Source organism: Meles meles, chromosome 3, assembly GCF_922984935.1.
Source record: "Meles meles chromosome 3, mMelMel3.1 paternal haplotype, whole genome shotgun sequence".
NCBI classification, from domain to species: domain Eukaryota; kingdom Metazoa; phylum Chordata; class Mammalia; order Carnivora; family Mustelidae; genus Meles; species Meles meles.
In genome coordinates this window covers 79,636,681-79,660,624 of record NC_060068.1, presented here as the reverse complement: position 1 = coordinate 79,660,624, position 23,944 = coordinate 79,636,681, and the positions used below count along the sequence as shown (strand labels likewise).

Below are 23,944 nucleotides of genomic sequence, written 5' to 3'. Positions count from 1 at the left end.
TAAATACAAAATACTCCTTACGATAAAAGAAAATAAAGATAGGTTGTGCAGACTAGTAGGGAGATTTTTTTTCTCTCCTTTAGAGAACTATAGGAAGTGGGATGAACCAGTATTTATTATTCTTTTCCAAGATGATTAATAATAATAAAAGTTTAAACATACTTAAAATATGATCTTAATTGTGAATCAGTATCCTTAGTCAAAGCACTTTCAAAAGCAAATCAATAAATTGAGATTAGAATTATGTTTAAAATACCACTTCTGGGGGCGTCTGGGTGGCTCAGTGGGTTAAAGCCTCTGCCTTCGGCTCAGGTCATGATCCCAGGGTCCTGGGATGGAGCCCCACATCGGGCTCTCTGCTCAGCCGGGAGCCTGCTTCCTCCTCTCTCTCTCTGCCTGCCTCTCTGCCTACCTGTGATCTCTGTCTGTCAAATAAATAAAATCTATAAAAATAAATAAATAAAATACCACTTCTGTAATAAACTAGGTATGTCAAAGTAGATTTCAGGTGAGAATTTCATAAGCACACTGAAAAGCAAAAGAATCTCAAGAGAAGTCTGAATGCTGTAACATTAGAGGAAGACTACTATGCTCTGACATACTTTACATTTCTTACTTCATCAGTGGTACAGTATTAATAAAACCTCTGGTATCTATATAGCCATCTTCAGCACTGAAATTATAGAATCCCACTTTTACTCTAGTTATAAGGAATTAACTCTCAGAATTTGAACATGTTGAAAAGAACAATGCAGAATATTCCTAAAAAAGAAGTTATGAAGGTTAGTAACCTTAGGCAGCTGGATGGGACACTAGACCAGATGTCAAGAGACTTGGGTTTGAGTTTCAACTCAGCCATGCATTAGTGGTGAGACCTTACCTAAATCATAACCTCATTCAGCTTCTGTTTTTCTCTTCTGTAAAATGGGGCTAATTATACATATCCTGTCTGTTTCACTGAGTTCTTGTGAGGATAAAATGAGATTGTATATGTGAAACTGATTTTTAAACTGTTCAAGAAAAGGCATTATTGGGATTATTAGTAAATTGAGTTCTCAGTCAACGTTAAAACACCAATCTGTCAGATAACATAAGGTCATCAGGTTAAAAGTACGTATCAAAAAGCTGAATCACCATTGGAGAAGGGCTTTTAAAACAATATTGCTGTATTTATTGATAGTACCATCCAAAGGCCTTTAAAAAAGTAATCCCTTCCCCCATGTCCTTTTTTTCCTCTCTGTTAGTTGTGGGTGAAGAGGACTGTTCTCTAAAAGGTTTCTAAATGATGTTGATGTTAAAAAATAAAGTATCACCATTTAACAGCCTTTTAAAGAACAGTCCCTAGTACAGTCTTTGTTAACAACTAAGGAAGGAAGGGACTATTTTTGAAAGGCTTTTAGAGGATGTTGTTAAAAGAATATATAGTGACATCATTTAAAAGCCTTTTAAATAATAGTTCTTCTTCCCTCCCAATTGTAATGTCCTTGGCTTTCATTTATTTTGTACTACAAGCTGAAAATGGACATGCCAACATATTATTGGCCACGGCAGGCATTTGTTGGATGGAGAACGATGTATTGCTTTTAAAAAGGTCGCTGCCCAGAAATAAATCCAATTCTTCAAGAACATAGTACCATTTCTACACAGGATATTGCCCACCCACCTTATCACTGAGCTGCAGTACCTTTTGCTTGTTTTCTCTGAGTTTACTGAAGAAGATATAATGAAAACAGGAAAGAAGTCCTAGGTAAGTCATTTTAAGATTTCCTGTGACACGAATGTAGTCCTACCATCTATCCATCCAAAACTGCTTGAGTTAACTCTCCACACAAATTACAACAAAATCTAACTTCAGCTCCTATTCTGTCTTTATTAAACTATTTCTGCCCACTATGCTTCTCATTTTAAACATTACTCCACCAGCAGACAGCTGGACACTTAGGGTTCCTCTCCACATTCAGCTCGCAGGGACAGGAAATATTAAGTCAACCATTTGGTTTAAAGATTATACAAAGTCAAACAGCCAGTAAGTTCTGAGGTAGGTTAGGTCTGATTATCTTTTACATAAAAAAGAACTAGCTCCAGTGGTATAATCACAGAATATGAAACAATTTTCCATCTCTTCTTGTGTTGAATCTTTTCAGAAGACTGTCATTTAAGAACAGGAATTCCTAGACCTAAAACACTGTGAAAAAGCAAGACTTTAAAAAGTCTAAAGGCACAGCCCTCCAAATACACTGTTTCAATTCTAAATTTTAGTGTGCTCCTTACTTTCTGCCAATCTTGCACACAGAAGTCACTTGTTAGTTCTTTATAACGTACACAAGTCACAATAAATCATTATTTGTGATTTATCATAGTAAATCACATGGTTTAGTTAAACGTTAAACACTACCCTCAGTACATCGCTCAGTTCAAGCCCCAATTTATCCACACAACTCTTCCTGACCCTACTTCAATCCATAAAGATATTAGCCACATTCCATTTTTATATTTCTTATAATTTAATTTTCATATTATTACCTTTATGCATTTCATTTTATAATTTGAGTTTATTCTTCTGCACCATGTAAATAATGAAGTGCTAAGCCTAGACAATGATAATTTCTTTGCATGTTTCTGCATAATTTTTATAAAAAGTATAAGTGAGTTTTCTTCCCAAAAGGCTTATATGCAGTAACTCAGTTTGGAAAGCTTTTCAGTTTTCAGACCTTGAATGTGAAATGTCACCACATCTGGCAGTAGTCTCTTATTCACTCAATAAACAACACTGAAATACAAAAATACATACACATACACACCCAACTTTTGAACTCTATTGCCCTAAGAGCATAAGTGAGTTACCTGTGCCTAGAATTATATTTGATAGTAAACAGTTAAATATTTTTAAAACTGAATAAAACTTCACATCATCTGAGATGTTTCCATTATCTATTGAGATATATCAATATTTCACTGAGAAATATTATTATAATTCTTATTCTAATAAATGAAAATTGCTAAGATTTTGAAATAAAAATTCTGACTTGAACATCAAAAAAATAACAGGACGAAGATATAAATATATAAAATTTAATCTAATATGACTGACTTGAAATTTTCAAATTTCTCTTCTTTAAAAAGGATTTTATTTATTTGAGAGAGAGAGAGGAAGAGAGAGTGTGAGTGGGGGGCAGAAGCAGGAGAGAGACGAGCAGACTCTATGCTGAGTGCAGATCCTGATGTGGGGCTCAATCTCAAGACCGTGAGATCAGGACCTGAGATACAGATGTAGTGAAAAGAAGGGCCATCTGTACCCCAATGTTTAGAGCAGCAATGGCCACGGTCGCCAAACTGTGGAAAGAACCAAGATGCCCTTCAACGGATGAATGGATAAGGAAGATGTGGTACATATACACAATGGAGTATTATGCCTCCATCAGAAAGGATGAATGCCCAACTTTTGTAGCAACATGGACGGGACTGGAAGAAATTATGCTGAGCGAAATAAGTCAAGCAGAGAAGAGTCAAGTATCATATGGTCTCACTTATTTGTGGAGCATAACAAAGAACACAGAGGACATGGGGAGATGGAGAGGAGAGGGAGTTGAGGGAAACTGGAAGGGGAGATGAACCATGAGAGACTATGGACTCTGAAAAACAACCAGAGGGTTTTGAAGGGGCAGGGGTGGGGGGGTGGGAGGTTAAGGAACCAGGTGGTGGGTAATAGGGAGGGCACATACTACATGGAGCACTGGGTGTGGTGCAAAAACAATGAACACTGTTACGCTGAAAATAAACAAACAAACAAAAAAGAATACCATAAAAAAAAAGAAAAAGACAAGAGAGTCAGTGTTAGAGTGATGCATTGTGAGAACAACCGAGTCAGTCAGTTTTTGGAAGACGGAAGGGGCCATGAGCCAAGGGATGGGGGCAGCCTCCAAAAGCTGGAAAAGGTGAGAGAAAGGATTCTCTCTGAGAGCCTCCAGAAGGAATGCAGCCATGCTGACACCTTATGATTTTAGCTCAATGAGACCTATTTTGGACTTCTGACCTCTTGAATTATAGGAAAATAATAAATTTGTACTGTTGTCAACTACCCAGTTTCTAGTAATGTATTATGGCAGCAATAGGCAGATAATAAAGGTAATTTTGATGTCTAGTTAAAAACTACTGTTCTGGGGGCGCCTGGGTGGCTCCGTCTCAGGTCATGATCTCAAGGTCCTGGGATTGAGCTCTCTGCTCTGAGGGGAGCCTGCTCCCCCCACTCCCGCCCTGCCTGCCTCTCTCTTCCTACTCGTGATCTCTGTCAGATAAATAAACAAAATCTTAAAAAAAAAACCAAAAACCTACTGCTCTGAATTCTTGTGTCATAAATCCTATCCGCAAAGGCTATAGCATATGTTTATTTGTATATATCTTTCACTGGTTGATCTGTGATCTGAGAGGCATCAAAAATTCTGCTTTCCTTATAGTATATTCTCATTATGTTTAAGTTTCAACTAGCAGAGACACTAATAAATTTGAATGTCTCTCAGATCTGGGTAGTTATTTGTCAGAATCATTTAGGACTGTTTTTTTTTTTTTTAATCCCTTCCCCTACATATCTCTTACATATGTTTAATGATCACATTGAATTGGCTTTGATGTGCTTCGTTAACTGATAGGTACTGAGGACCAATGAAAAAATAAAAGATGAACTGTCTTCAAAGGCCCCAATATAATGCACTGCTTATTATATGAGACTGCCTCTTACTCTTCTTTAGTTAATATTAATCAGTCTTTCTGATAAAACATGCATATACAAACATTTTATATGAGTTCTATAGAAACAAAAGGGGATTATTAAAAGTAGTACTAGTCACAGACATTTGAGTGCTGAGGCAACGAAACAGAGAAGTTTCAATGGGGGAAAAGGAAGGAATGAAAGCAATATGAGAGGGTTTGGGTAGGGCAGAACAAGTTTAGGATAATGAAAACTTAGGTTATAGAGAGAGTGGGTAGGTATTAAAAGAGCAATAATCCTAAAGAAACTCTTAAAAATGTTACTCTCTCTTCCTCTCCCTCCCCACTGGGTATGAGCAGGGAAATAAGGACAGAGGGAGAGGGAGAAGAAGCAGATTCCCTGCTAAGCAGGGAGCCTGACAGGGGACTGATTCCAGGACTCTGGGATCCTGACCTGAGCCAAAGGAAGACGCTTAGCCAACAGAGCCACCCAGGCACCCAAAAGTCATATTTTTTAAAAGGTCACATACACTTTGCCACTGTTCATGTCAAAGTTAATGTTATAACAGCTGGGATATATAATGTAGGTGTATCCAAGGGTACTTATGCAACCAGGGCTATGTGGAAAAGTGGAACCACCAGAAATACAACCAAATGCTGCTCAGAAAAAGCTCAATTCAAGTCTGTGTCTGTATGACAGAAATATACATAGAATTGGTAAAACGTCAGGGCACCTGGGTAGCTCAGCTGGTCAAGCATCTGACTCTTGATTTCAGCTTGGGTCATGATGCCAGGGTTGTGGGATCATTTGGGCTCTGTACTGGGCATGGAGCCTGCTTAAGATTCTCTTTCCCTCTGCCCCTTCCCAGCCTCCCACCTCTCCCTCTTAAAAAAATGGTAAAGTATTTCTTAATGGAAATTCTGTATCTATGTACCATATTACAGAAGGCATTCAGCATTATAATCCAAGATAAAAGGATTCTTCTCTGAAGATTTGGCAGTAGTAGTTAACCTTTCTATAAAGAACCCAAGGCACCTTCTACAAACCTCGACTACAACTCTACTCATATATCACTGTACTCTTTTGTTTATGGTTTCCATTTCTGTAAGACTCTTAAAATGTGCCTCAAAATTGTAACCATGGCTTACTTTTATTTGCTGCAGCTCATACCAAATGTTGAGAATGTAAAAGATACTCCACTCATGTTTATTTAAACTTTTTTATTTTTTAAAGATTTTATTTATTTGATAGTGATATGAGAGAAAGCACAAGTAGGCAGAGGTGCAGGTAGAGGGAGAGGGAGAAGCAGGCTCCCCGCTGAGCAGGGAGCCCAACGTGGGGCTCAATCCCAGGTCCCTGGGCTTATGATACAAGCTGAAGGCAGTGGCTTACCTGACTGAGCCACCCAGGTGCCCCTCCATTCATGTTTATTAAAAGAAATATTCAAGGTCTAAAAAAACTTTCACTTAGAAAGTCATTACCTCCAAAGTTTTTACCAGAAGCAAAGGAGAACTAATTCCATCCACAGATACTAAGACTGCAAAGAATGTAAAGGACATTAACTTATATTCACTAGTTTACCCCAAGTATTCTTGGAGATCTGAGAGAACTGAGAAATTTCATACAATCATGAAATATAATTTTGATGTTTAATCTAACTCCTGCTTTGATCATTTCACTGCCTGTTGATATGTAATAGCATTTTTTGGTTGGTAGCTTTGAAGTAAGTACTGAGCCATGTTATCTATAAAAATACACTCCTAAAAAGCACATTGGTGAGTTTCAGTATATACATAATCTGGTCAAGTTTAAAATAGACACATTATGATTCCCTGTTCCCATTTATGGAAAGACTGGTGAACTGATAATCTTCTCCAGATATACGTCATTCTTTTTAAAATTAGTTGAAAGGCATAGATATCAAAGAAGAAACAGTGAAAGTAAGCCATATATTAATTTTTAAGAGTCTTCTTTAACAGCTGTACTTACTTCCGGAGTGTGTAAAATTAGCAAAGCATTCAAACTTGTTGGGTGGTACACATTTACAGGTTTTAGCAAATGAAGCCATGTAAAATTTTGAAATCTTTTTTTTCCCCAACAATTTGAGAACATTTCTGATTAAAACCAAGTATGACAAGATATAAGACCAAACTGTCAGTGGCTGACCTGTATTCACGGTCCACCTGTAATTATGCTCTTGTGGCTAAGTTGTTCGATGTAATTCCCAGAAGCAAAACAAAAACATGTATTCAAACATTTTTCTGGCACAAAACATGTCTCTGTCACAAAGCAAGGTCTTAGTTTCAAAATTATATTGAGAATTACTACTTGGAACAGCACTGCCACTGCACAAGGCCTGCACGAAGCTTCAAACTGCATATTATCACCCATTGACAAACCCAACATTTTATGAAGAGCCAGCCCCCCTTCACACTGACATCCTCCGTACCCTGAGTAAATAACTAACAATTCATTTCCTAACCTTGACTTTAGAATCCAGCCTTTCCACCCTTCTTTTTTTTTCTTCTTTCCAAACAAGTGACAAAGAACAAGGAAGCTGATTGAAGGGGTCCATTATGTATCAACTTAAAGAAAGGCAAAGTGATTGATGAAACTAGTAGTCACCTTCACTGCCAGCTACTGCACCTGTATCCTTTTTGTCAAATGACCTGAAAATCCTGCTGACAGTTTAACATTCACTACAAGGATACACAGTATGGGACTACAGGTTTCAATGTTTCTATTTGCAATGAAATCTTTAGCTACAGAATTTGAAAACAAAGCTAAACTTTGTAATTTTCTAAGCTTTTTATTTTCTTCCTAACTAGTTTGATTGCTATCAACTCGCTTTGCAAAAATATTGTCATGGGGGTGGATGGTAGGTAGTGTGTATGGGAGGTAACATGAATGCTTATTTTAAACTTTATCTTTTTGCGGTTTTTTGGGAGGGGCGGAGACAAGATTCTTAACTCATCAGGATTCCTCTGCCAAATAACTAAGAGGAATTTATGATTTCTCATTTTTTTTCTCTATGGGGTGGTCAATATCTCAAAAACTAATTAAAAGTAAAAGTAAAAATGCATCATTCTAAAAACAAAATCATTTTACCTAAAACAACCTAAAATCTGTTTCTCAACTCTGAATTGGTGATGGGCTGAGTGAATTCACTGGATAACCAAGTAACTAAGAATTTCTTCCATGGATGGATAAAAGTTTTCCTAAATTAAAGAACTCATGATATCTCCTTATAGCAGTGAACTAAGTCACAGCCTGTGTTAGAAATAAAAATTTCACTACGCAACAGTGACACACTTGAGATACAGCAAAAATCTCAAAAGAAGCCACAGTTCTCTGTGTGGACATAGGACCATTTCCTCCGGGCATTTATTACCTGTTAAAAACCAATCTTTTGGTGAGTGGCAGTTCAGGGTTTTTGAGAGCAAGCTGCAATATTTCTTCAGGTCTGCAGAGTCATAATTAAAGCTGAACTGAGCGGAATTGGAGAGGGAAGGTCAGCGAGGTGCCGTATGAGAGATGAGGCTGGGCTGATGGGCACCAAATGAACAAATTATGATGGGCCCCACTCAATGTGATGAGGTCAAATGCTTGTTTCTATCCACTGACAGTTCAATTTCCCTGAAATGTCTCTCGGTTCTCTATGAGCTAATTATGAATGAAAAGTTATCAACTGTCCACGCCAAAGGGGGCTTAAATACTATTTCGTGGAGTTCTTAATGTCAAAATATTGTTCAAAACAGCATGCTGTCCCACTCCAAATACAATGTGTGGGTTAATATAAATACCAGTGCACACTATCAATTTTACCCAGGCTTCCCGCAATGTATACATAAAGCAAGTTCTCTAGCACTTGTCAGCTTAAAAAAAAAAGATCATTTCATCAAGTAAATCTATATTATGCTTACAACTCATTTCCACGGTAATAACAGCATAGTGCTTATAGTTTTGCATATCACAGGCTACATAATCTTCAAACAGCACTAGATATTTTTCCAGAAACAAGGCTATTGGCTTATTAGCTTCTAGGCATCAATACTTATATTTATCCCAGCATACAGACTGACTACACTAAATCAGCTCAAGAGTGACTGACAAAATGTATACTCCTTTTATGGAACCTCATTTTTTAAAAAAGATTTTATTTATTTGAGAAAGAGAGAGAGACAGAGTGAGAGAGAGCATGAGAGGGGAGGTCAGAGGGAGAAGCAGACTCTCCATGGAGCTGGGAGCCCGATGTGGGACTCGTTCCCAGGACTCCAGGATCATGACCTGAGCCGAAGGCAGTTGCTTAACCAACTGAGCCACCCAGGCGCCCTGGAACCTCATTTTCTGAGGAGTAATTTTCCACAGCCTGTATTCACAATGGACAATTATTTTCTCTGTTATTAAACTTGTGTATACAACTTCTCTGTGAATCCTGTGGCAGATGATAAATATGATAGCATTTAAGATTCAACCTATTAAAAAAGTGTATATGGCTTCAATTACACGAATACAAAACTAGCTGAAAATGATGACATTTCTGAAGCCCTACTATGTGCCAACCACTCACTGTACAAGGAACTTTAACATAAGGATGTTTAACACAATAAGCAGTCTGGTAGTTTCCTAGCAACACATAACTCCTAGAAAAGCCTGGATTAGTGTCCTGAGGTTCAAGGGTACAACAAACTAAAAATAAAGTAATGGGATCTGCATAAAATACAATAAAGCACTGGGGTGCCGGGGTGGCTCAGTGGGTTAAGCATCTGCCTTCAGCTCAGTCATGATCCCAGGGTCCTGGGATCAAGCCCTGCATGGGGCTCTCTGCTTAGCAGGAAGCCTGCTTCCCCCAACCCTTTCTGCCTGTCTCTCTGCCTACTTGTGATCTCTGTCTGTCAAATAAATTAAATCTTAAAAAAAATAATAAAGCACTGAGCTTAAATTTTAGGGAAAATATTAAATTTGTAGACATAATGTACCCAAAAATGATGTGTCTAGTTTATTATTACCAGATGAAAAGGAGTTTCAGGAATAGCCTCTAACAAGAAAAAAAGATTTAAAGTAATAAACATAAGAAGTTCTTGATGAAAATTTGGCAGAGAGAGGGAAAGATCAATTCTAATTCATAAAGAAACAGACATCAAAAAATGAGTCTTGAAGTAGGGAAAATTTTTTTGCCATTTAATATCGTGTATTTATCTCTCTCTCTCTCTATATATATACATGTATATGTATGTATATTTTTGGCAACTTCCTAATTGAAAAAGTTTCTAGTGTTAACCATTATTTATACATGTGACATAATATGCTTAAACAATATCATCTTATAGGATTCTGTAAGAAGTACTATCTTACATATTCATGTTTAGAGATCAAAATTTAATTCGTTCATTAAAGGACCCTTTCTGGAAGTTGATTTTTTCTAATTCTTATTGTAATTGCATTGTTCTAATCTTGTATTATAAAGGCAGCTGCTTGCCTATCATTTGTACTTTCCTCGTTAATCCTGACTCAGTAAATTAACCTTTAATTACAGCCGTTAAAATTGAAATGAGCCTCTTGTCTAGCTGGGGCTGCCCCCTTTCAGTGCATGATTCTGATGAAAATTTTTAGGGTCAATGAATATGTCCCATGTCATGTCTGATAGCTGCTAAAGATGTGAGGAGGTAAATGTTACCTTAGAAAGATGTGCTTTAAATTTTTAGGAGATCTGTTCTATTGACAGGAACATAAAATAGAAATGATATTTTTAGGTTCTCAGTTTACCATGCTTTATTTTTAGCCAAATGAAAACAACATTTAAGAAATATAAAGAATGGGTAATTAAAATATGTTCAGTCCAATAATTTAAAGCAGTAACTTAATTCTCCATTTTATTGTCTTTTTTAAAGATTTTTTTTTTTTTTTTAATTTGACAGAGATCACAAGTAGGCAGAGAGAGGAAGGAAAGCAGGCTCCCTGCTGAGCAGAGAGCTGGACACGGGGCTCAATCCCAGGACCCTGAGATCATGACCTGAGCTGAAGGCAGAGGCTTTAGCCCACTGAGCCACCCAGGCGCCCCTCCATTTTATTGTCTTAAACGCTACATGCTAAAGACTATGAGGACATGTGAGGAGTACAGCTACCTTTCAGTTATGTGACGGACAGGAACAGTTTTCTCAGTAATGTAACAAAATAACGTATTAATAATATAGTCCTCAAACTGACATCACTGGGAATGGATTCTATCATGATTAAGCCAGAAAACAGGAAAAGATTAATTTCATTCATTTAACACACTTCTGATGAGCACCTATTATGTATCAAGCACTGGGAATTGAAAAGCCAATAAATAGGACCTGTCCTATCTTCCAGAGACTCAGAGATTAAGTCTTATTAAATCTACAATACATCTCTAATATAAAAGATAAGGCACCTTTCCCTTGTGCTGACAATGATTTTACTAAAGTCATTGGCATCTCTCCATTTAATTTCCCACAGACTTCAAGATATTTAGCATTGGAAGGGACCTTAAAAAGACAATCTATTACAGTTTTCTAATCTCACAGATGACAATTTGAACTGAAGTCAAATTTTGATATACTGTTTAAATTTACAAGATAACTTTGCCAGGTTACACATTCTATGGAGCATGGATGTTAAAGCTTCGGTGAAAATATGTAATAAATGAGTTTCTGAAATTATGTATTTTAAGAAACATTTTATTATGAAAACTTTGAAATGTATACAAAAGTAGAGAAAAAGAAAAATATAATGAAAAGCTAGTTACTCGTAAGTAGGTTTAAAAATTTTTCAACATTTGGGGGCGCCTGGGTGGCTCAGTGGATTAAGCCGCTGCCTTCGGCTCAGGTCATGATCTCAGGGTCCTGGGATCGAGCCCCGCATCGGGTTCTCTGCTCCGCGGGGAGCCTGCTTCCTCCTCTCTCTCTGCCTGCCTCTCTGCCTACTTGTGATCTCTCTCTCTGTCAAATAAATAAATAAAAAAAAAATCTTAAAAAAAAAAAAAAAAAATTTTTCAACATTTGTCCAAACTACAATCCAACCCTTTACTCAACTTCTGAATTATTTAAAAGCAAATTTCAGGTATGATCTAATTTAATCAAGAAATAATTTGGTTAGTTTATCTAACAGATAAGGACTCTTAAAAGAAACTTCATAACTGTTATTAAAAAATAATTCCCCTTAATATCATGTAAAATATAGTGTTCACATTTCCTTGACTATCATGCATGTCTTTTTAGAGCTGGTTTGCTTAAATAAGGGTTCAAACAAGATATACATTTGGTTGGCATCTCTCTTAATCTAAATTATGCATTTTAAAGGAAAACTTCTGGTATATTGTTTGTGTGTGTGTGTGTGTGTGCATGCAGAATTGTAAAATATATCTTCAGTATTAATTCAACATTTGGGGGAGATATTTATATACTCAGTAATGTGGAACAGCTGTAAATTTAAAGAAATAACCCTTATTGATAGGCCTATAAAAGCTGTCTGTAATTACATTCCTGAATGATTTGAATAATAGTGTGTCTGATATATTCTAAGATAAGTGGCTTTTACTTTTCTTTGATATTAGGGTCATATACTGTACTTATCTATTTTTACTCCATGCACTCTTCTCTTAGTAATAAATTAATTTTTTAGCATTAGTTGGGCATGTGCCCTATAGTTTAATTCATTTTCTTCTCCCCTGAAGAGAAACAAAGTTTATTTAAGCATCACAATAATACTTTCCATGTTTAGTTATTCAAAGGTTTAATAATATTAATATAAAATTTTTATATCATGCCCCACCCTATGTTTATAAAATTTTTGACAAGCTTTTTAAAGGGGAACAAAGGTAATAGAAGTTAACTTGACTGATGTATGATTAAATATAATTGATACACAATTGGCTGATGCATAATAATCTAAGATACTGTAAGGCTTAAAAAAGTATATTTCACTGCAAATACCACAAATTCAACATAAGCAACAAAATTTGAAACATAGCAGTTGATAGTAACACAAAGTTCAATCACTTCTGGATATGTAAAATAAAACTGCCAGAAAAGATTTAATATTTTTAAAATGACTGACATTTTTAAAAACCTCATTTACTGTTTACTATTATAGTACATTTAATTACAATAAACAGAAGGTAGAACCCATAATCTTGGAAAAGAAGTCAGTAGATATTCAGAGAACTGCCTCATCTCTAGAAAGAGTAAACCCACAGCAAATGAAAGGAACTACTCACCACAAAGTAGAAAGAGGAAAAGAAAGGCCCAAGGCTTTCTTTACTATCACCTCTTTAATCCCTCAATTTCTTGCAGATTTATATATGCATTTTCTATATTTTGATGGGTGGTCTGCTTTCTTTGGGCCACAATCATTACTAGTTCATTAATTAGCATCTGACATAATCGATTTTTTTATTGTAGATAATTTTATTATGATATTAACAAAGCATTAGAAAAGTATTATCCACTAGTCAGGACTTACAGATTGGCATATATTTACTTAAGCCAAATCAAAAATATTTTCTAATAAAAACCCAGCAACTAAAAATTAGTAACAATCTCTTTTTAAAAAGCAGTTCCTTTTAATATCATAGAAAAGGGAGAGATGATAATGGTCTGGTATTAACTATGAGACCTCTGAAGTAGTGCAGAAATAAAAAGATGAAGCAGTAGTATGACACACTTTTCAAGTTTAATTTAAAAATTAAAGCAACTCATACCCAGAGGAGAACTGAATGAAAGAATAAGATGGGACATGGCTAGGCAATGGAAGCACAAAATACTGTCAAACTTTAATTAAAAAATGTTTTCAATTTAAGCAGACCCAGGCCAATGGTTTTTCATTATTTTTACCACAGTTCCATGGCTACTGACAGTTTCATCAGAACAAATAAAGGATTTTTCCCAAATTTAAAATGATAAAATTATTTTTAATTTTGACTTATAATTTCCTCCTCCTCTAAACTGAACATAATTTGGTCTTAGCTGGACTCATCTCTTAGCCTGGGGCTTGAAAACACCACAAGTATTTAAAATGTAAAAGATAAATGTTCTTTAAAATAGAGTTCTTCCACCATATTAGACAATAAACTTTATCATATATATATTATTTGTTTTGGGAATGAGACCACGTATTCATGAATGTCTGGAGGACAACTTAGTAAATGCTGGTATCAAAAAGGACTCCCTCAAAGCATTGTGTCCTTGCAGACAAATAAGAAAACTGGTGCCCCAGCAGATCAAGACAAGCTGACTGGTAAACAAAACTAAAGTGTCTTAACCAAGCATTAATTAAAGAGAGAGAGAGAGAGAGAAATCTATTTAAGATAAAAGTCCACTTAAGAAAAACAGAAATCAACTTCAATTACAACTGTCATCATTACAATATGCAATTATCCTAATAATTCCCAATTCTGTTTAGTAAATTTCACACTGGGTAAACCAGATTCTGCTTCATGAATTATGGTTTGTTTTTTCTTCACATTGTTTGAAAACTGATACTATAACCTGCACACCAAAAGCAGGTCTGACAGTCACTCTTTTCTGTTTTCCAGCTAAGTTTCTATAACAAAAACAGGGTCAGGCCCTCATCCCTAATCATGGAAAGTTATAGCTTCATCAGTTGCCAATCTCTGTCAACAGCAAAAACAAGCTTAGTTGCTAGCCATTTTTAAAATATTCCTTAGATATTGATGGAACTAATGATAAACACTTCAGATGTTGAGTTTGGGTTATGTATTTTTTAAAAAAATGCCTTTTCTTTGCCTCACTCTGCCTGCCCTAATTAAAGTGCATTACATGGGATTCCTTCTTCCTACCCTTCAGCGTGACAATCCTTGAAGGGTTGGGTGGGGTGAGGGGGATTTCAGTTACATAGTTTCTTGGTCATAATTACAAACTTAAGGCCATTCTTTCGCTGGTCACAGTAAACCCCAGGCTGGCTACCTATAAAGACACCTACAGACCTTAGTTTAACGCTACTGTTGCCACTATCTTCCCCCGGGCATCATGAGGCTTTATTCCAACATTAAGTGAGGGAGTGATGTTTCACAGCAGCAATTTAAGGAAAGCAGATGGTGAACAGCATGGACTGTGAAAATTAGCCTTCTACTTCTTGTCAAAGAGGAAAAACAGTTTAGATGTCTAAATTTTAAAGTCTGTTAAATGTCAAAAGTAACTCTCACTAGATTTTTAGCTGTAATAGTACAGATGGAGATAGGCTGGACTATGGAGCATAGCCAATGTAAAATCAGAAAAATAATGACCAAAAAAAAAAAAAAAATGACAACCTGTATCTACAGAAATTCCCAAATGGGCAAAACTATGTTATACAATTAAAATACCTGGTATTAATATATAACTTTGAGGAAATTTATTTTTATGTCCTTACTCAACTGTAAACTCCCTGAGGGCAGAAACCTAGCTCAACTTGTTTACTGTTATCTTTGGCACCTGCCTTATATTCTGGCCTGAACATATACATGTTCAATGAATGAAACATTTACTGGCACATGTGTAGTAAGGAATTTGGTCTTCTCAAAGAGAGATGTGGACTGTGTCTTAGCTCTTGAGAGGTAGGTAATCTCTAAACCCTTGGAATTTCCCAAGTGACAGGAGTGTCTTTAAATATTCATGGTGAGGGGCGCCTGGGTGGCTCAGTGGGTTAAGGCCTCTGCCTTCGGCTCAGGTCATGATCTCAGGGTCCTGGGATCGAGCCCCGCATCAGGCTCTCCGCTCAGCGGGGAGCCTGCTTCCTCCTCTCTCTCTGCCTGCCTCTCTCTCTGCCTGCCTCTCTGCCTGCTTGTGATCTCTCTCTCTGTCAAATAAATAAATAAAATCTTAAAAAAAAAAAATTCATGGTGAGCCCTTAGCGGGGGACTACACCTGATGGCTGTTGCCAAGGATGTGATTCACAGAGGGCCCCTAGACAATGTATGCTAAGTGGATACTCTGTGCATACTGCCATATGTTGATGCCAGTAGGGTAACCTGTGAATTTGAAACCCACTCAGCATATCTGTTTCTTCCTTTGGTTGGTTCTAATTTGTATCCTATTGCTACAGTAAGATTGTAATCTTTTTTTTTTTTTTTAAAGATTCTACTTATTTATTTAACAGACAGAGATCACAAGTAGGCAGAGAGGCAGGCAGAGAGAGAGGGGGAAGCAGACTCCCTGCTGAGCAGAGAGCCCGATGTGGGGCTCGATCCCAGGACCTAAACTGAAGGCAGAGGCTTAATCCATTGAGCCACCCAGGCTCCCCAAGTGTGATTCCTGATCTCAGCTAAGATCTCAATCTTAGTAAGATTGTAATCTTAAGTATAGTGCTTTCCTGAGTTCTGTGGGTGCCCTAGTGAATTATCAACCTGAGGGTAGTTTCAGGAAACCCTAAACCTGCAGTTGACCTCAGTAGTCTTGGGTCAGTTGAGCAGTGGACAAGACTGTGCCTCTAACATGGAGTTTGGCTAACTCTAAGTAGCATATTGTATCAAATAGGGCTTCTCTTATTGCAACTCTGGTTCCTCTTTCATGAACTGTTCTTGGAATTACTTATCATCCCTCAATTTACTGCCTTGTTTTCTATAATGATCACTTTTTAAATGAATCTTCCTGTACCTTCCTGAGTTAATTCCACTTGGAGACTGTGATCCATGAAGATCAAATCACTAATATTACAGCAGCTAAGTCAGTGCTTCCTCACTAACGTGCCACAAATAGGTTAGAAGTGTGCTGTGCTGCTGCCCCACGATTAGCCCTCAGGAAGGCCAGGTGGGGCCTGTGGTAGTTGGAGCTCCTAGGCTGGGTACCGCCTGCCTCCTGCAGTAGTCTCTGTTTATCCCAGAGCACACTACACGTATCATCATTTTTCTGTATGTACCATAACATGAAAAGATTGGAAAGCAGTAAGGTAAGGAGTCATTACCACAATTTTCCCATGTCAGTATGTCACCAACATACTTTTCCAATATCAGACCTGGATTATTCCAACCTATCTGTGCTATACTTTAGCCACACTGAACTACTGTTTCTCTAATATTCCAAGTCAGCTCACATCTCAAGCCTCTGCATACCTTATTTCCTCTGTCCGTCACGTCTTTCTTATTCTACTCCAGCCACCTAGACAAACTCTTACTATTCTCCCAGATTCAGTTCCAAGGTCACATATACAAATGCTTTTCTAAGAGATCCTGGTCAACTGGTAGCACCCAAGCAGATTTATGCCTCCAGTATAGCACTTACTTCAATAAAATGCTTTGTCTGTTTCCCTTCCTAATCTGTGCGTTTCCTGATACTGTGTTTCACAACTCACTTCTTTCGCGAACTTATCTTCTTGGCCTTTTTCTCTGTTGCCTTTAAATCATGATGTTTCCTAGCACTCCATCTTCATCTGTCTCTTCTCACTCCACAAGATAGCCACAGAACAGAATTCAAACATTTTCAGGCTCATTATTTTATTTACTTTTCATGAAAACACAATTAAGTGTTTAGGGGAAGTATTATCTCCATTTTTTAAATTAAAAAATAAAAGTTTATACAAGTCAATGACTGGCCCCTAGTCATGAACTAGGCTAGTAACTAGCTTATCCAATGACAGATATCAAGTATTCGGACTCCAAGTTCAATGCATTCCCTAAATGTTGCCCTGACTTTCTAAATGAATTCTCGGTATTTTAAACCAGAACTCTGGAAAAGTATATCTCTATAGAAACATTCCGACTTGTGATTAGGTGCTAAAGAACCACAGATACTATACTTCTGTCATGGGTTTCATAGGATTTGGGGGATTGAATTCAGAAGTCATTTTTCCATAGAAATAGAAATTTCAAATAGTAAGTAAGCAAATTAATGCATTTTCTTATAAAACTAGTTTGAAAAGAAACATAAGGGGCGCCTGGGTGGCTCAGATGGTTGAGCTACTGCCTTCGGCTCAGGTCATGATCCCGGACTTCCAGGATGGAGTCCTGCATCGGGCTCCCAGCTCCTTGGGGAGTCTGCTTCTCCCTCTGACCTTCTCCTCTCTCATGTGCTCTCTCTCACTCATTCTCTCTCAAATAAATAAATAAAATCTTAAAAAAAAAAAAGAAAAAAGAAAAGAAACATAAAAAGTGCAAAGAATGAGATAAGGTTTCATGCTCATGTTTATCAGCAAAAAAACAAAAACAAAAACAAAAACAAAACATCAAAAGTCTTCAGAGGTAACTTGAACTGCTGAACTCACTTTAACATTTTGTGTCCCAAATATACAAAAAAAAACCTAAAGCAGAAAAGACCAATTTTCACTCCAACATTTCTAATTCCAGAGGTAAACAATTTATTCTTATATACAAATTGTTTTTTCCCTCATCTCACTTTTTTCTCATCCCCTCTAGAAGCTGTAACATTCCGAGGACCGCTGAATTCCTGGGGCTTCATGTGTAACAATTTAGAAACTCTTAGCCTAACGATAATCTGGTAGAAAAATTAATCAATAATTCACTAAAAAATTTACAATTTGTTCACATACTACTGTAGGAAATGAAGTGTCTCTTCATTTTTAGCCATCTGTTGGCCAACTGCCAATTAATCTCAAGTAAGACTGGAACAAAGACTGTGTTTATACATCTTCTTTATCGTACAGTTTGAAAAACCAAGCTTTTCCTTACAATGATAATGATATTCACTAGGAATTAAGTTTAAAAATCTCTGTGTTCTGAATATGTAATTTAAAAGGTTAGAACAGTGAAATTTTTCATTTCACTATGAAAAAGTGAAATATACTTAGTGTGAAAAAAGAACTGTTCTTTGGGTTTCATTATAAGTATTTTAGTAATTTCGAAAAAATAAAATCTACCCCTATTTTACCAAATACACAAGGAAGATAAATTTAAATAAAATTCATCTTCAGAGTAGGAAGTCATATAAACTAGGCTAGGACTTGGAATGTAACTACCAGAAACTGTACAACATTTTGGAAAATTATGTTACTGATGGCAACACCACATCCCACACTATTTGAGTTGCTAATACACCTATATTGGTCTGCATTCACAGTTGTCACATTCATGGTGGTTCTTCATATCAGTGCCAGCACCATTTAACTACTTCAGTACATTTCTAGTGTAGTCATGGACAAGCATTTACACAGCAATGTGTAACTATTATTTTAAGTTCTCTTTCTTCCTTCTATTCAAAATAAGGGAAACATGTTGATTTTAAAATTATGGATGTACTCTTATCTATAAATTTCATCTTAGAATCCAAAAGGCTCTTATATTTGTTGAGATCCCACACCATTACATGAGGGTTGTAATTTTTGAGGGTTTTTCTTGCTATTTTTTCTGATGTCTTTAGTCCACTTCTTTCTAAACTCATATACATAATGAAAAAATTAATTAATCTTTTTTTTTTTAAAGATTTTATTTATTTATTTGACAGAGAGAGAGATCACAAGTAGGCAGAGAGGCAGGCAGAGAGAGAAGAGGAAGCAGGCTCCCTGCAGAGCAGAGAGCCCCATGCGGGGCTCGATCCCAGGACCCTGAGATCATGACCTGAGCCAAAGGCAGCGGCCTAATCCACTGAGCCACCCAGGCGCCCCAAATTAATCTTTTTTAAATACTGTTTTGAGGACTGGAGGCGAGATTAGGAGCCATGCCATTTTGCATCAGAATATTCTATTTCTATAGGCTCCACTTTTCAAAGTTGTATCTTTCTCTTTAAGTTCTAATCCTCTCCTTACTTATTATTGCTGGTGAATTTCTGGTTGCCATTCTTATTACTACTATTTGTTTGATCACTTTGTTAGCTTTTGGAAGTAAGTTTGAGATTTTGCTTCACTCAGCTGAACCTGACAGTCTTTTTTTCTTAATTTTTTTTTTATTATAGTTGACACACAAGTATACTTTCAGGGATACAACACAGTGGTTCAACTTAACTATATGCTATGCTCATCCCAAGTGTAGGTACCACCTGTCACCATGCAACACTATTACAATATCACTGACTGTATTCCTTATCCTGTGCCTTTTATTCCCATGACTTACTTATTCCATAACTGGTAGTCTGTATCTCCCATTCCCCTCTACCCATTTTGTCCATTTGGCAGTCCTTTTTTTCTATGCTCTTTGGATGGAGTGCCTTTCCTCTCCTTTGAAGAGACCATCTCAATAAATACTTTTCTTAGTATTAAAGGATGAGTTCTTCAACTACTTTGTGATGAATGAAAATTTACTGTAAGCTTTTCTAATCTCAACTGCATTCTTCTTATAGCTATTAAGGTATGGGAGTCTACTAAGGATCCATCACCATATCACTTAAAAAATATTAGTTATTATTTATTGAGTTATGACAATGTGCCAGTCACTGTTCTAAGAGCTATACATCTATTATCTAATTAGTGTCATAACAATCCTATAGGGTATATACTATCTCCACAGGAAAGTGAGGTGTAGAAAAGTTACATCCCAATCTGCCCAAACACAGAGCTAGCAAGCAGCTAAGCAGAGATTTGTACCCTGATCATCTGATATCAAGGCCTGAGTTATTTATCTACTACCTTACTGTCTCCCAAGTTTTTAGGGCCTTCCTTTTCCCTCAAGGACTAACTGCTTCACTACAGATTTTTTGATTTCTACTTTCTCTTTACAGCCTACCCAAATGCTCAAGAAATATTTATTACTTAAATAATAAAGACTTAACTGCTTCTTTTCACTGCTTCCCTCCATCTCTTTCAATGTGCCTTTTCTTTTAGCAACAATAATGGCAAACTAAAACCCTAGATATCATTCTTACTCATTTCTGAGCAGTTAGAGGTAACTGCATTCTACAACTTACAACAGCATGCTCAACTTAATAGTTTTCACTTGTTTATTCTAAACCAAATGGTCCTAATATCACATTTGCTTTGATATGGAAATTTTTTGTAAAAATTGTTTAAGAATTAGTACTTCTCTTTCCCACTTCTGGCAGAACCAGCTCTATGGCCCTCAGGAGCCAGATCACTAAGCTGGGGGAACCAGTGATACACCAGATCTATTCAAGCTACCTTGTGTTCCCATCAGAACTTACTATTTTGTCTCTTACTTTGTCAGGTTTCTGACAACAAATTAACAGGAGGTCAAGCATATCAACAGATTTTACATTGTAGGCAGCATGCCTGATTTAGAGTGAAAGGTTAGTAGATATAATATGCTAACACAGAAAAAGTTATTGGAGTTTCAGATATTATGACAGGCTGATGGTTTTGGCATTATTTTGAGAAAAGCTGGCCTCTGGCTTCACTTCAAGCCATACCCTGTAAGTAACATTAAATAATTTTTTTACAGATAGGAAGGCATATAAATAAGCATATAAAGATAATGAAAAGAGAAACACAACCTTGAATTTAAAAATGAAAACAGGTATTTTTAGTAGCCTATGGTATAAGAACAGTGTAACAGAAATACAATGACTGTGGGAATTTAAGTCTATTAATGTAGACAACAATTGTTTACGGCAGAATTTATGTGTATAAATGAACCCACTGTGGCAAAGAATGCTGTATGTTATACATATGTAAGAGTGCCAGAGAAAAATGTACATGATAATTAAATGTGGATAATAAGTAGAAGTCAATTGTGAGGATAATGCTTGGTTAGAGCAAATTTTAAAAAATATTTATAAAATTAAAAGATGAGATCTGAATTGAACTTGTTTAGAAGAGAAACTGTTCAAGACTAAGAATCTACTTCGATTATTTACATTTTAATAAGAATGATGCAATGGAATCACATGAAAACTGAGCTAATATATTTTGAAAATTACTTACACTGATGACTGATGAAGAAGTTGATAAGTTTAAACCTTCAAGATCAGCTATCAAGCTTGGAGAAAGAGCTGGCGTGGGAAATGCAACTGGAGTGGATACCACGTTAACTGCAGGAAAAGGCCCAAATTAGCAAATGTGCATGAAAATTTAATTCATATTATTAAAAGCAACATTTTTATTTTGTTAGCAAATCTAATTAAATTACTTTGATTAATAAATCTATGACAATTCTATTTAACATCTTGATTTAGTTATTACCAAGTCATGGCAGTTATTAGTCTTAGCTTTCACTGGCAACTCCTGTAACAAAATAAGGGTACAAATACTTTGAGTAATAATTTTTGAAAATTTTATCATATGTTATCACTAACATTATCACCCAGTAACCTCACTAAAATAAAACCTAAATAAATAAATAAAAATAATAAAACCTAAATAAAAAAAATTAAAAACCTCACTAAAATTTAAAAAAAAAAGGTAAAGAAACATTTTTTTTCCAGCTAATATAAAGAACAACAGCTTTCAAGAGTTCTCCAGCAAATCAGAAGTCTCAAAAGGGTATTTCTATCCCTTCTCTGTTTTATTCTCCACTATAATAATTACAGGGGTCCAGGTTACCTAACTCCCTTCTACTTACACTTTGTCAGCAAAAGCTATGTACCAGATAGAAATTTTTTATTCTAAAACCACTATGTACACAAGATCATGTAGGTGAAAATTTGAAAATCTTTGAAAAAGTACAGATCTCATCCTCCCCTGCTTATTAAGATTCTTCAGAGGCTCATAAGTACCTACAAGATAAAAGTCCAATTCCTTAATAAGTGCACAAGGTTCTCTATGCTCTAGCTTGGCACTGTCCAATAGAACTTTCTGTGATGATGGAAATATTCTATAGCTATACTGTCCAATACAGTAACCACTAGCACATAAACCTAATGTACTCTTGAAATAGGGCTAGTATGACTAAAGAATTGTACTTCATAGTTTAATTAACTTAAATTTAAATGTAAGAGCTATGTGTGGCCAGTTGGTATCATACTGGGTAGCAGATCTATCTCTAATTTTATTGGCAACTCCTATCTTCAGGCCCTACCGATTAATAGTTTCCAGTATCTTGTTCCCAATATCGTGAACCTTTTATATTTTATTCTCTTTACCTGGAAGGTTCTTCTCTGCCTTGTTTACCTTGCAACTTCTACACATTAAGGTACCGCTTGGAAGGAAAGCACAAGCTGACTCACCAAAACAGTTTCTAATTGCCTTCTTTGTTCTACAGATAAACTTGGACATGCTTCTACAACTATACTTCTCTTCTAATACAAATCTGTGTCTTTTTATTTTTTATTTCTACTAGTCTGCTAATGTATTAATTTTTAGTGCTTAGAAACTGCTTGACTGTTGAGTGAAAAAAATTGAAAGGTGGAATGAGTTTTATCTTCCAACAAACTCACTTCAAAATAAGACCATAAAGGAAGTAACATTTATTTAACAGGACTTTTCAAACTATCTTTTTCTCATTTAGTCTCACAATACCCTGTAGTTAGGCAGAAAAAATAGTTCAGAAAGTTAGGAATAAAAAAATGATATTGCCTGAAAAAGAAAATTTTCAAATAAGTCTGAAATAAAATTTCATCATAGATAATAGAAAAAGCAGAGTGGAGACTGGGTGGAAGAGGGAATGGAGCCCTTGTTTTCTTCCTTGCTCCTTCAGTGTGCCTGAAACACTGCTACAAATCCCCAGGCTTCCTCAGACCTACATTGAAAACCAACATACAGTTAGCAAGTGTCACAGGGATTTGGCGGTGGGGTGTGGGGTTGGAAAGATCAATGGCGATATGGTGGTAAAGGAAGACTTTACAAACAGGAGGAAATGAAGCTCAGTTTTTAAGTACGGGCAGACTTTAAATAAGAGCAAAGAAGCAGCTGGTGACTTAGTAGGTGAGAAAATACTGTGAACAGAGGCTGAGAGGTGGGAACGTGGAAAACTGAGGAAGTTATATTTATCCTCTACAACAAAGGAAGCTGTTAAAAACACCAAAAAGAGGAACAATATATGTACTGCTCCTTATCAGTATAAGGGACAAAAATCAAAGGAGGAGCAGTCAGTTTGGCAGGAGGAGGAATACAATAATTCAGGCATGACATGAAAAGCGTTTTTTAAAAACAAAAGGTGAGGTAGAAAAAACATTTCTATTAAAGACACTGTAAACTGAGGCACAGGGAGATTATGTCTTAGAAAGACCATAAAACAAGTGAATGGAAGAATCACTGTGGGACCAGGAACTGGTTCTCTTATCTTCGATCAATATGTTGCCTTTCCAAAAGTCACTTTTTTGGAAGGTTCTAAATATTTGTCCATCCATCCAAAATATTAGATACCCATATAAGGAAAAAAATGAGTAAGAAAGCCTCTGATTTCAACTATGGTTTGGCCTAAAGACACACAGAGGAAAAAGA

At 36.2% G+C, this 23,944-nt stretch overlaps 1 protein-coding gene across 1 annotated transcript in view; it reads right to left on the bottom strand.

The window, feature by feature from the left end:
• The window catches only part of AP3B1 (adaptor related protein complex 3 subunit beta 1), a 284,643-nt gene that overhangs the window by 55,506 nt on the left and 205,193 nt on the right, over positions 1-23,944 (bottom strand). Inside the window, exon 22 of the mRNA XM_046000421.1 lies at positions 21,488-21,594. Within this exon, the coding sequence (XP_045856377.1) occupies positions 21,488-21,594 (107 nt within the window). The remainder of the gene's footprint in view (positions 1-21,487; positions 21,595-23,944) is intronic.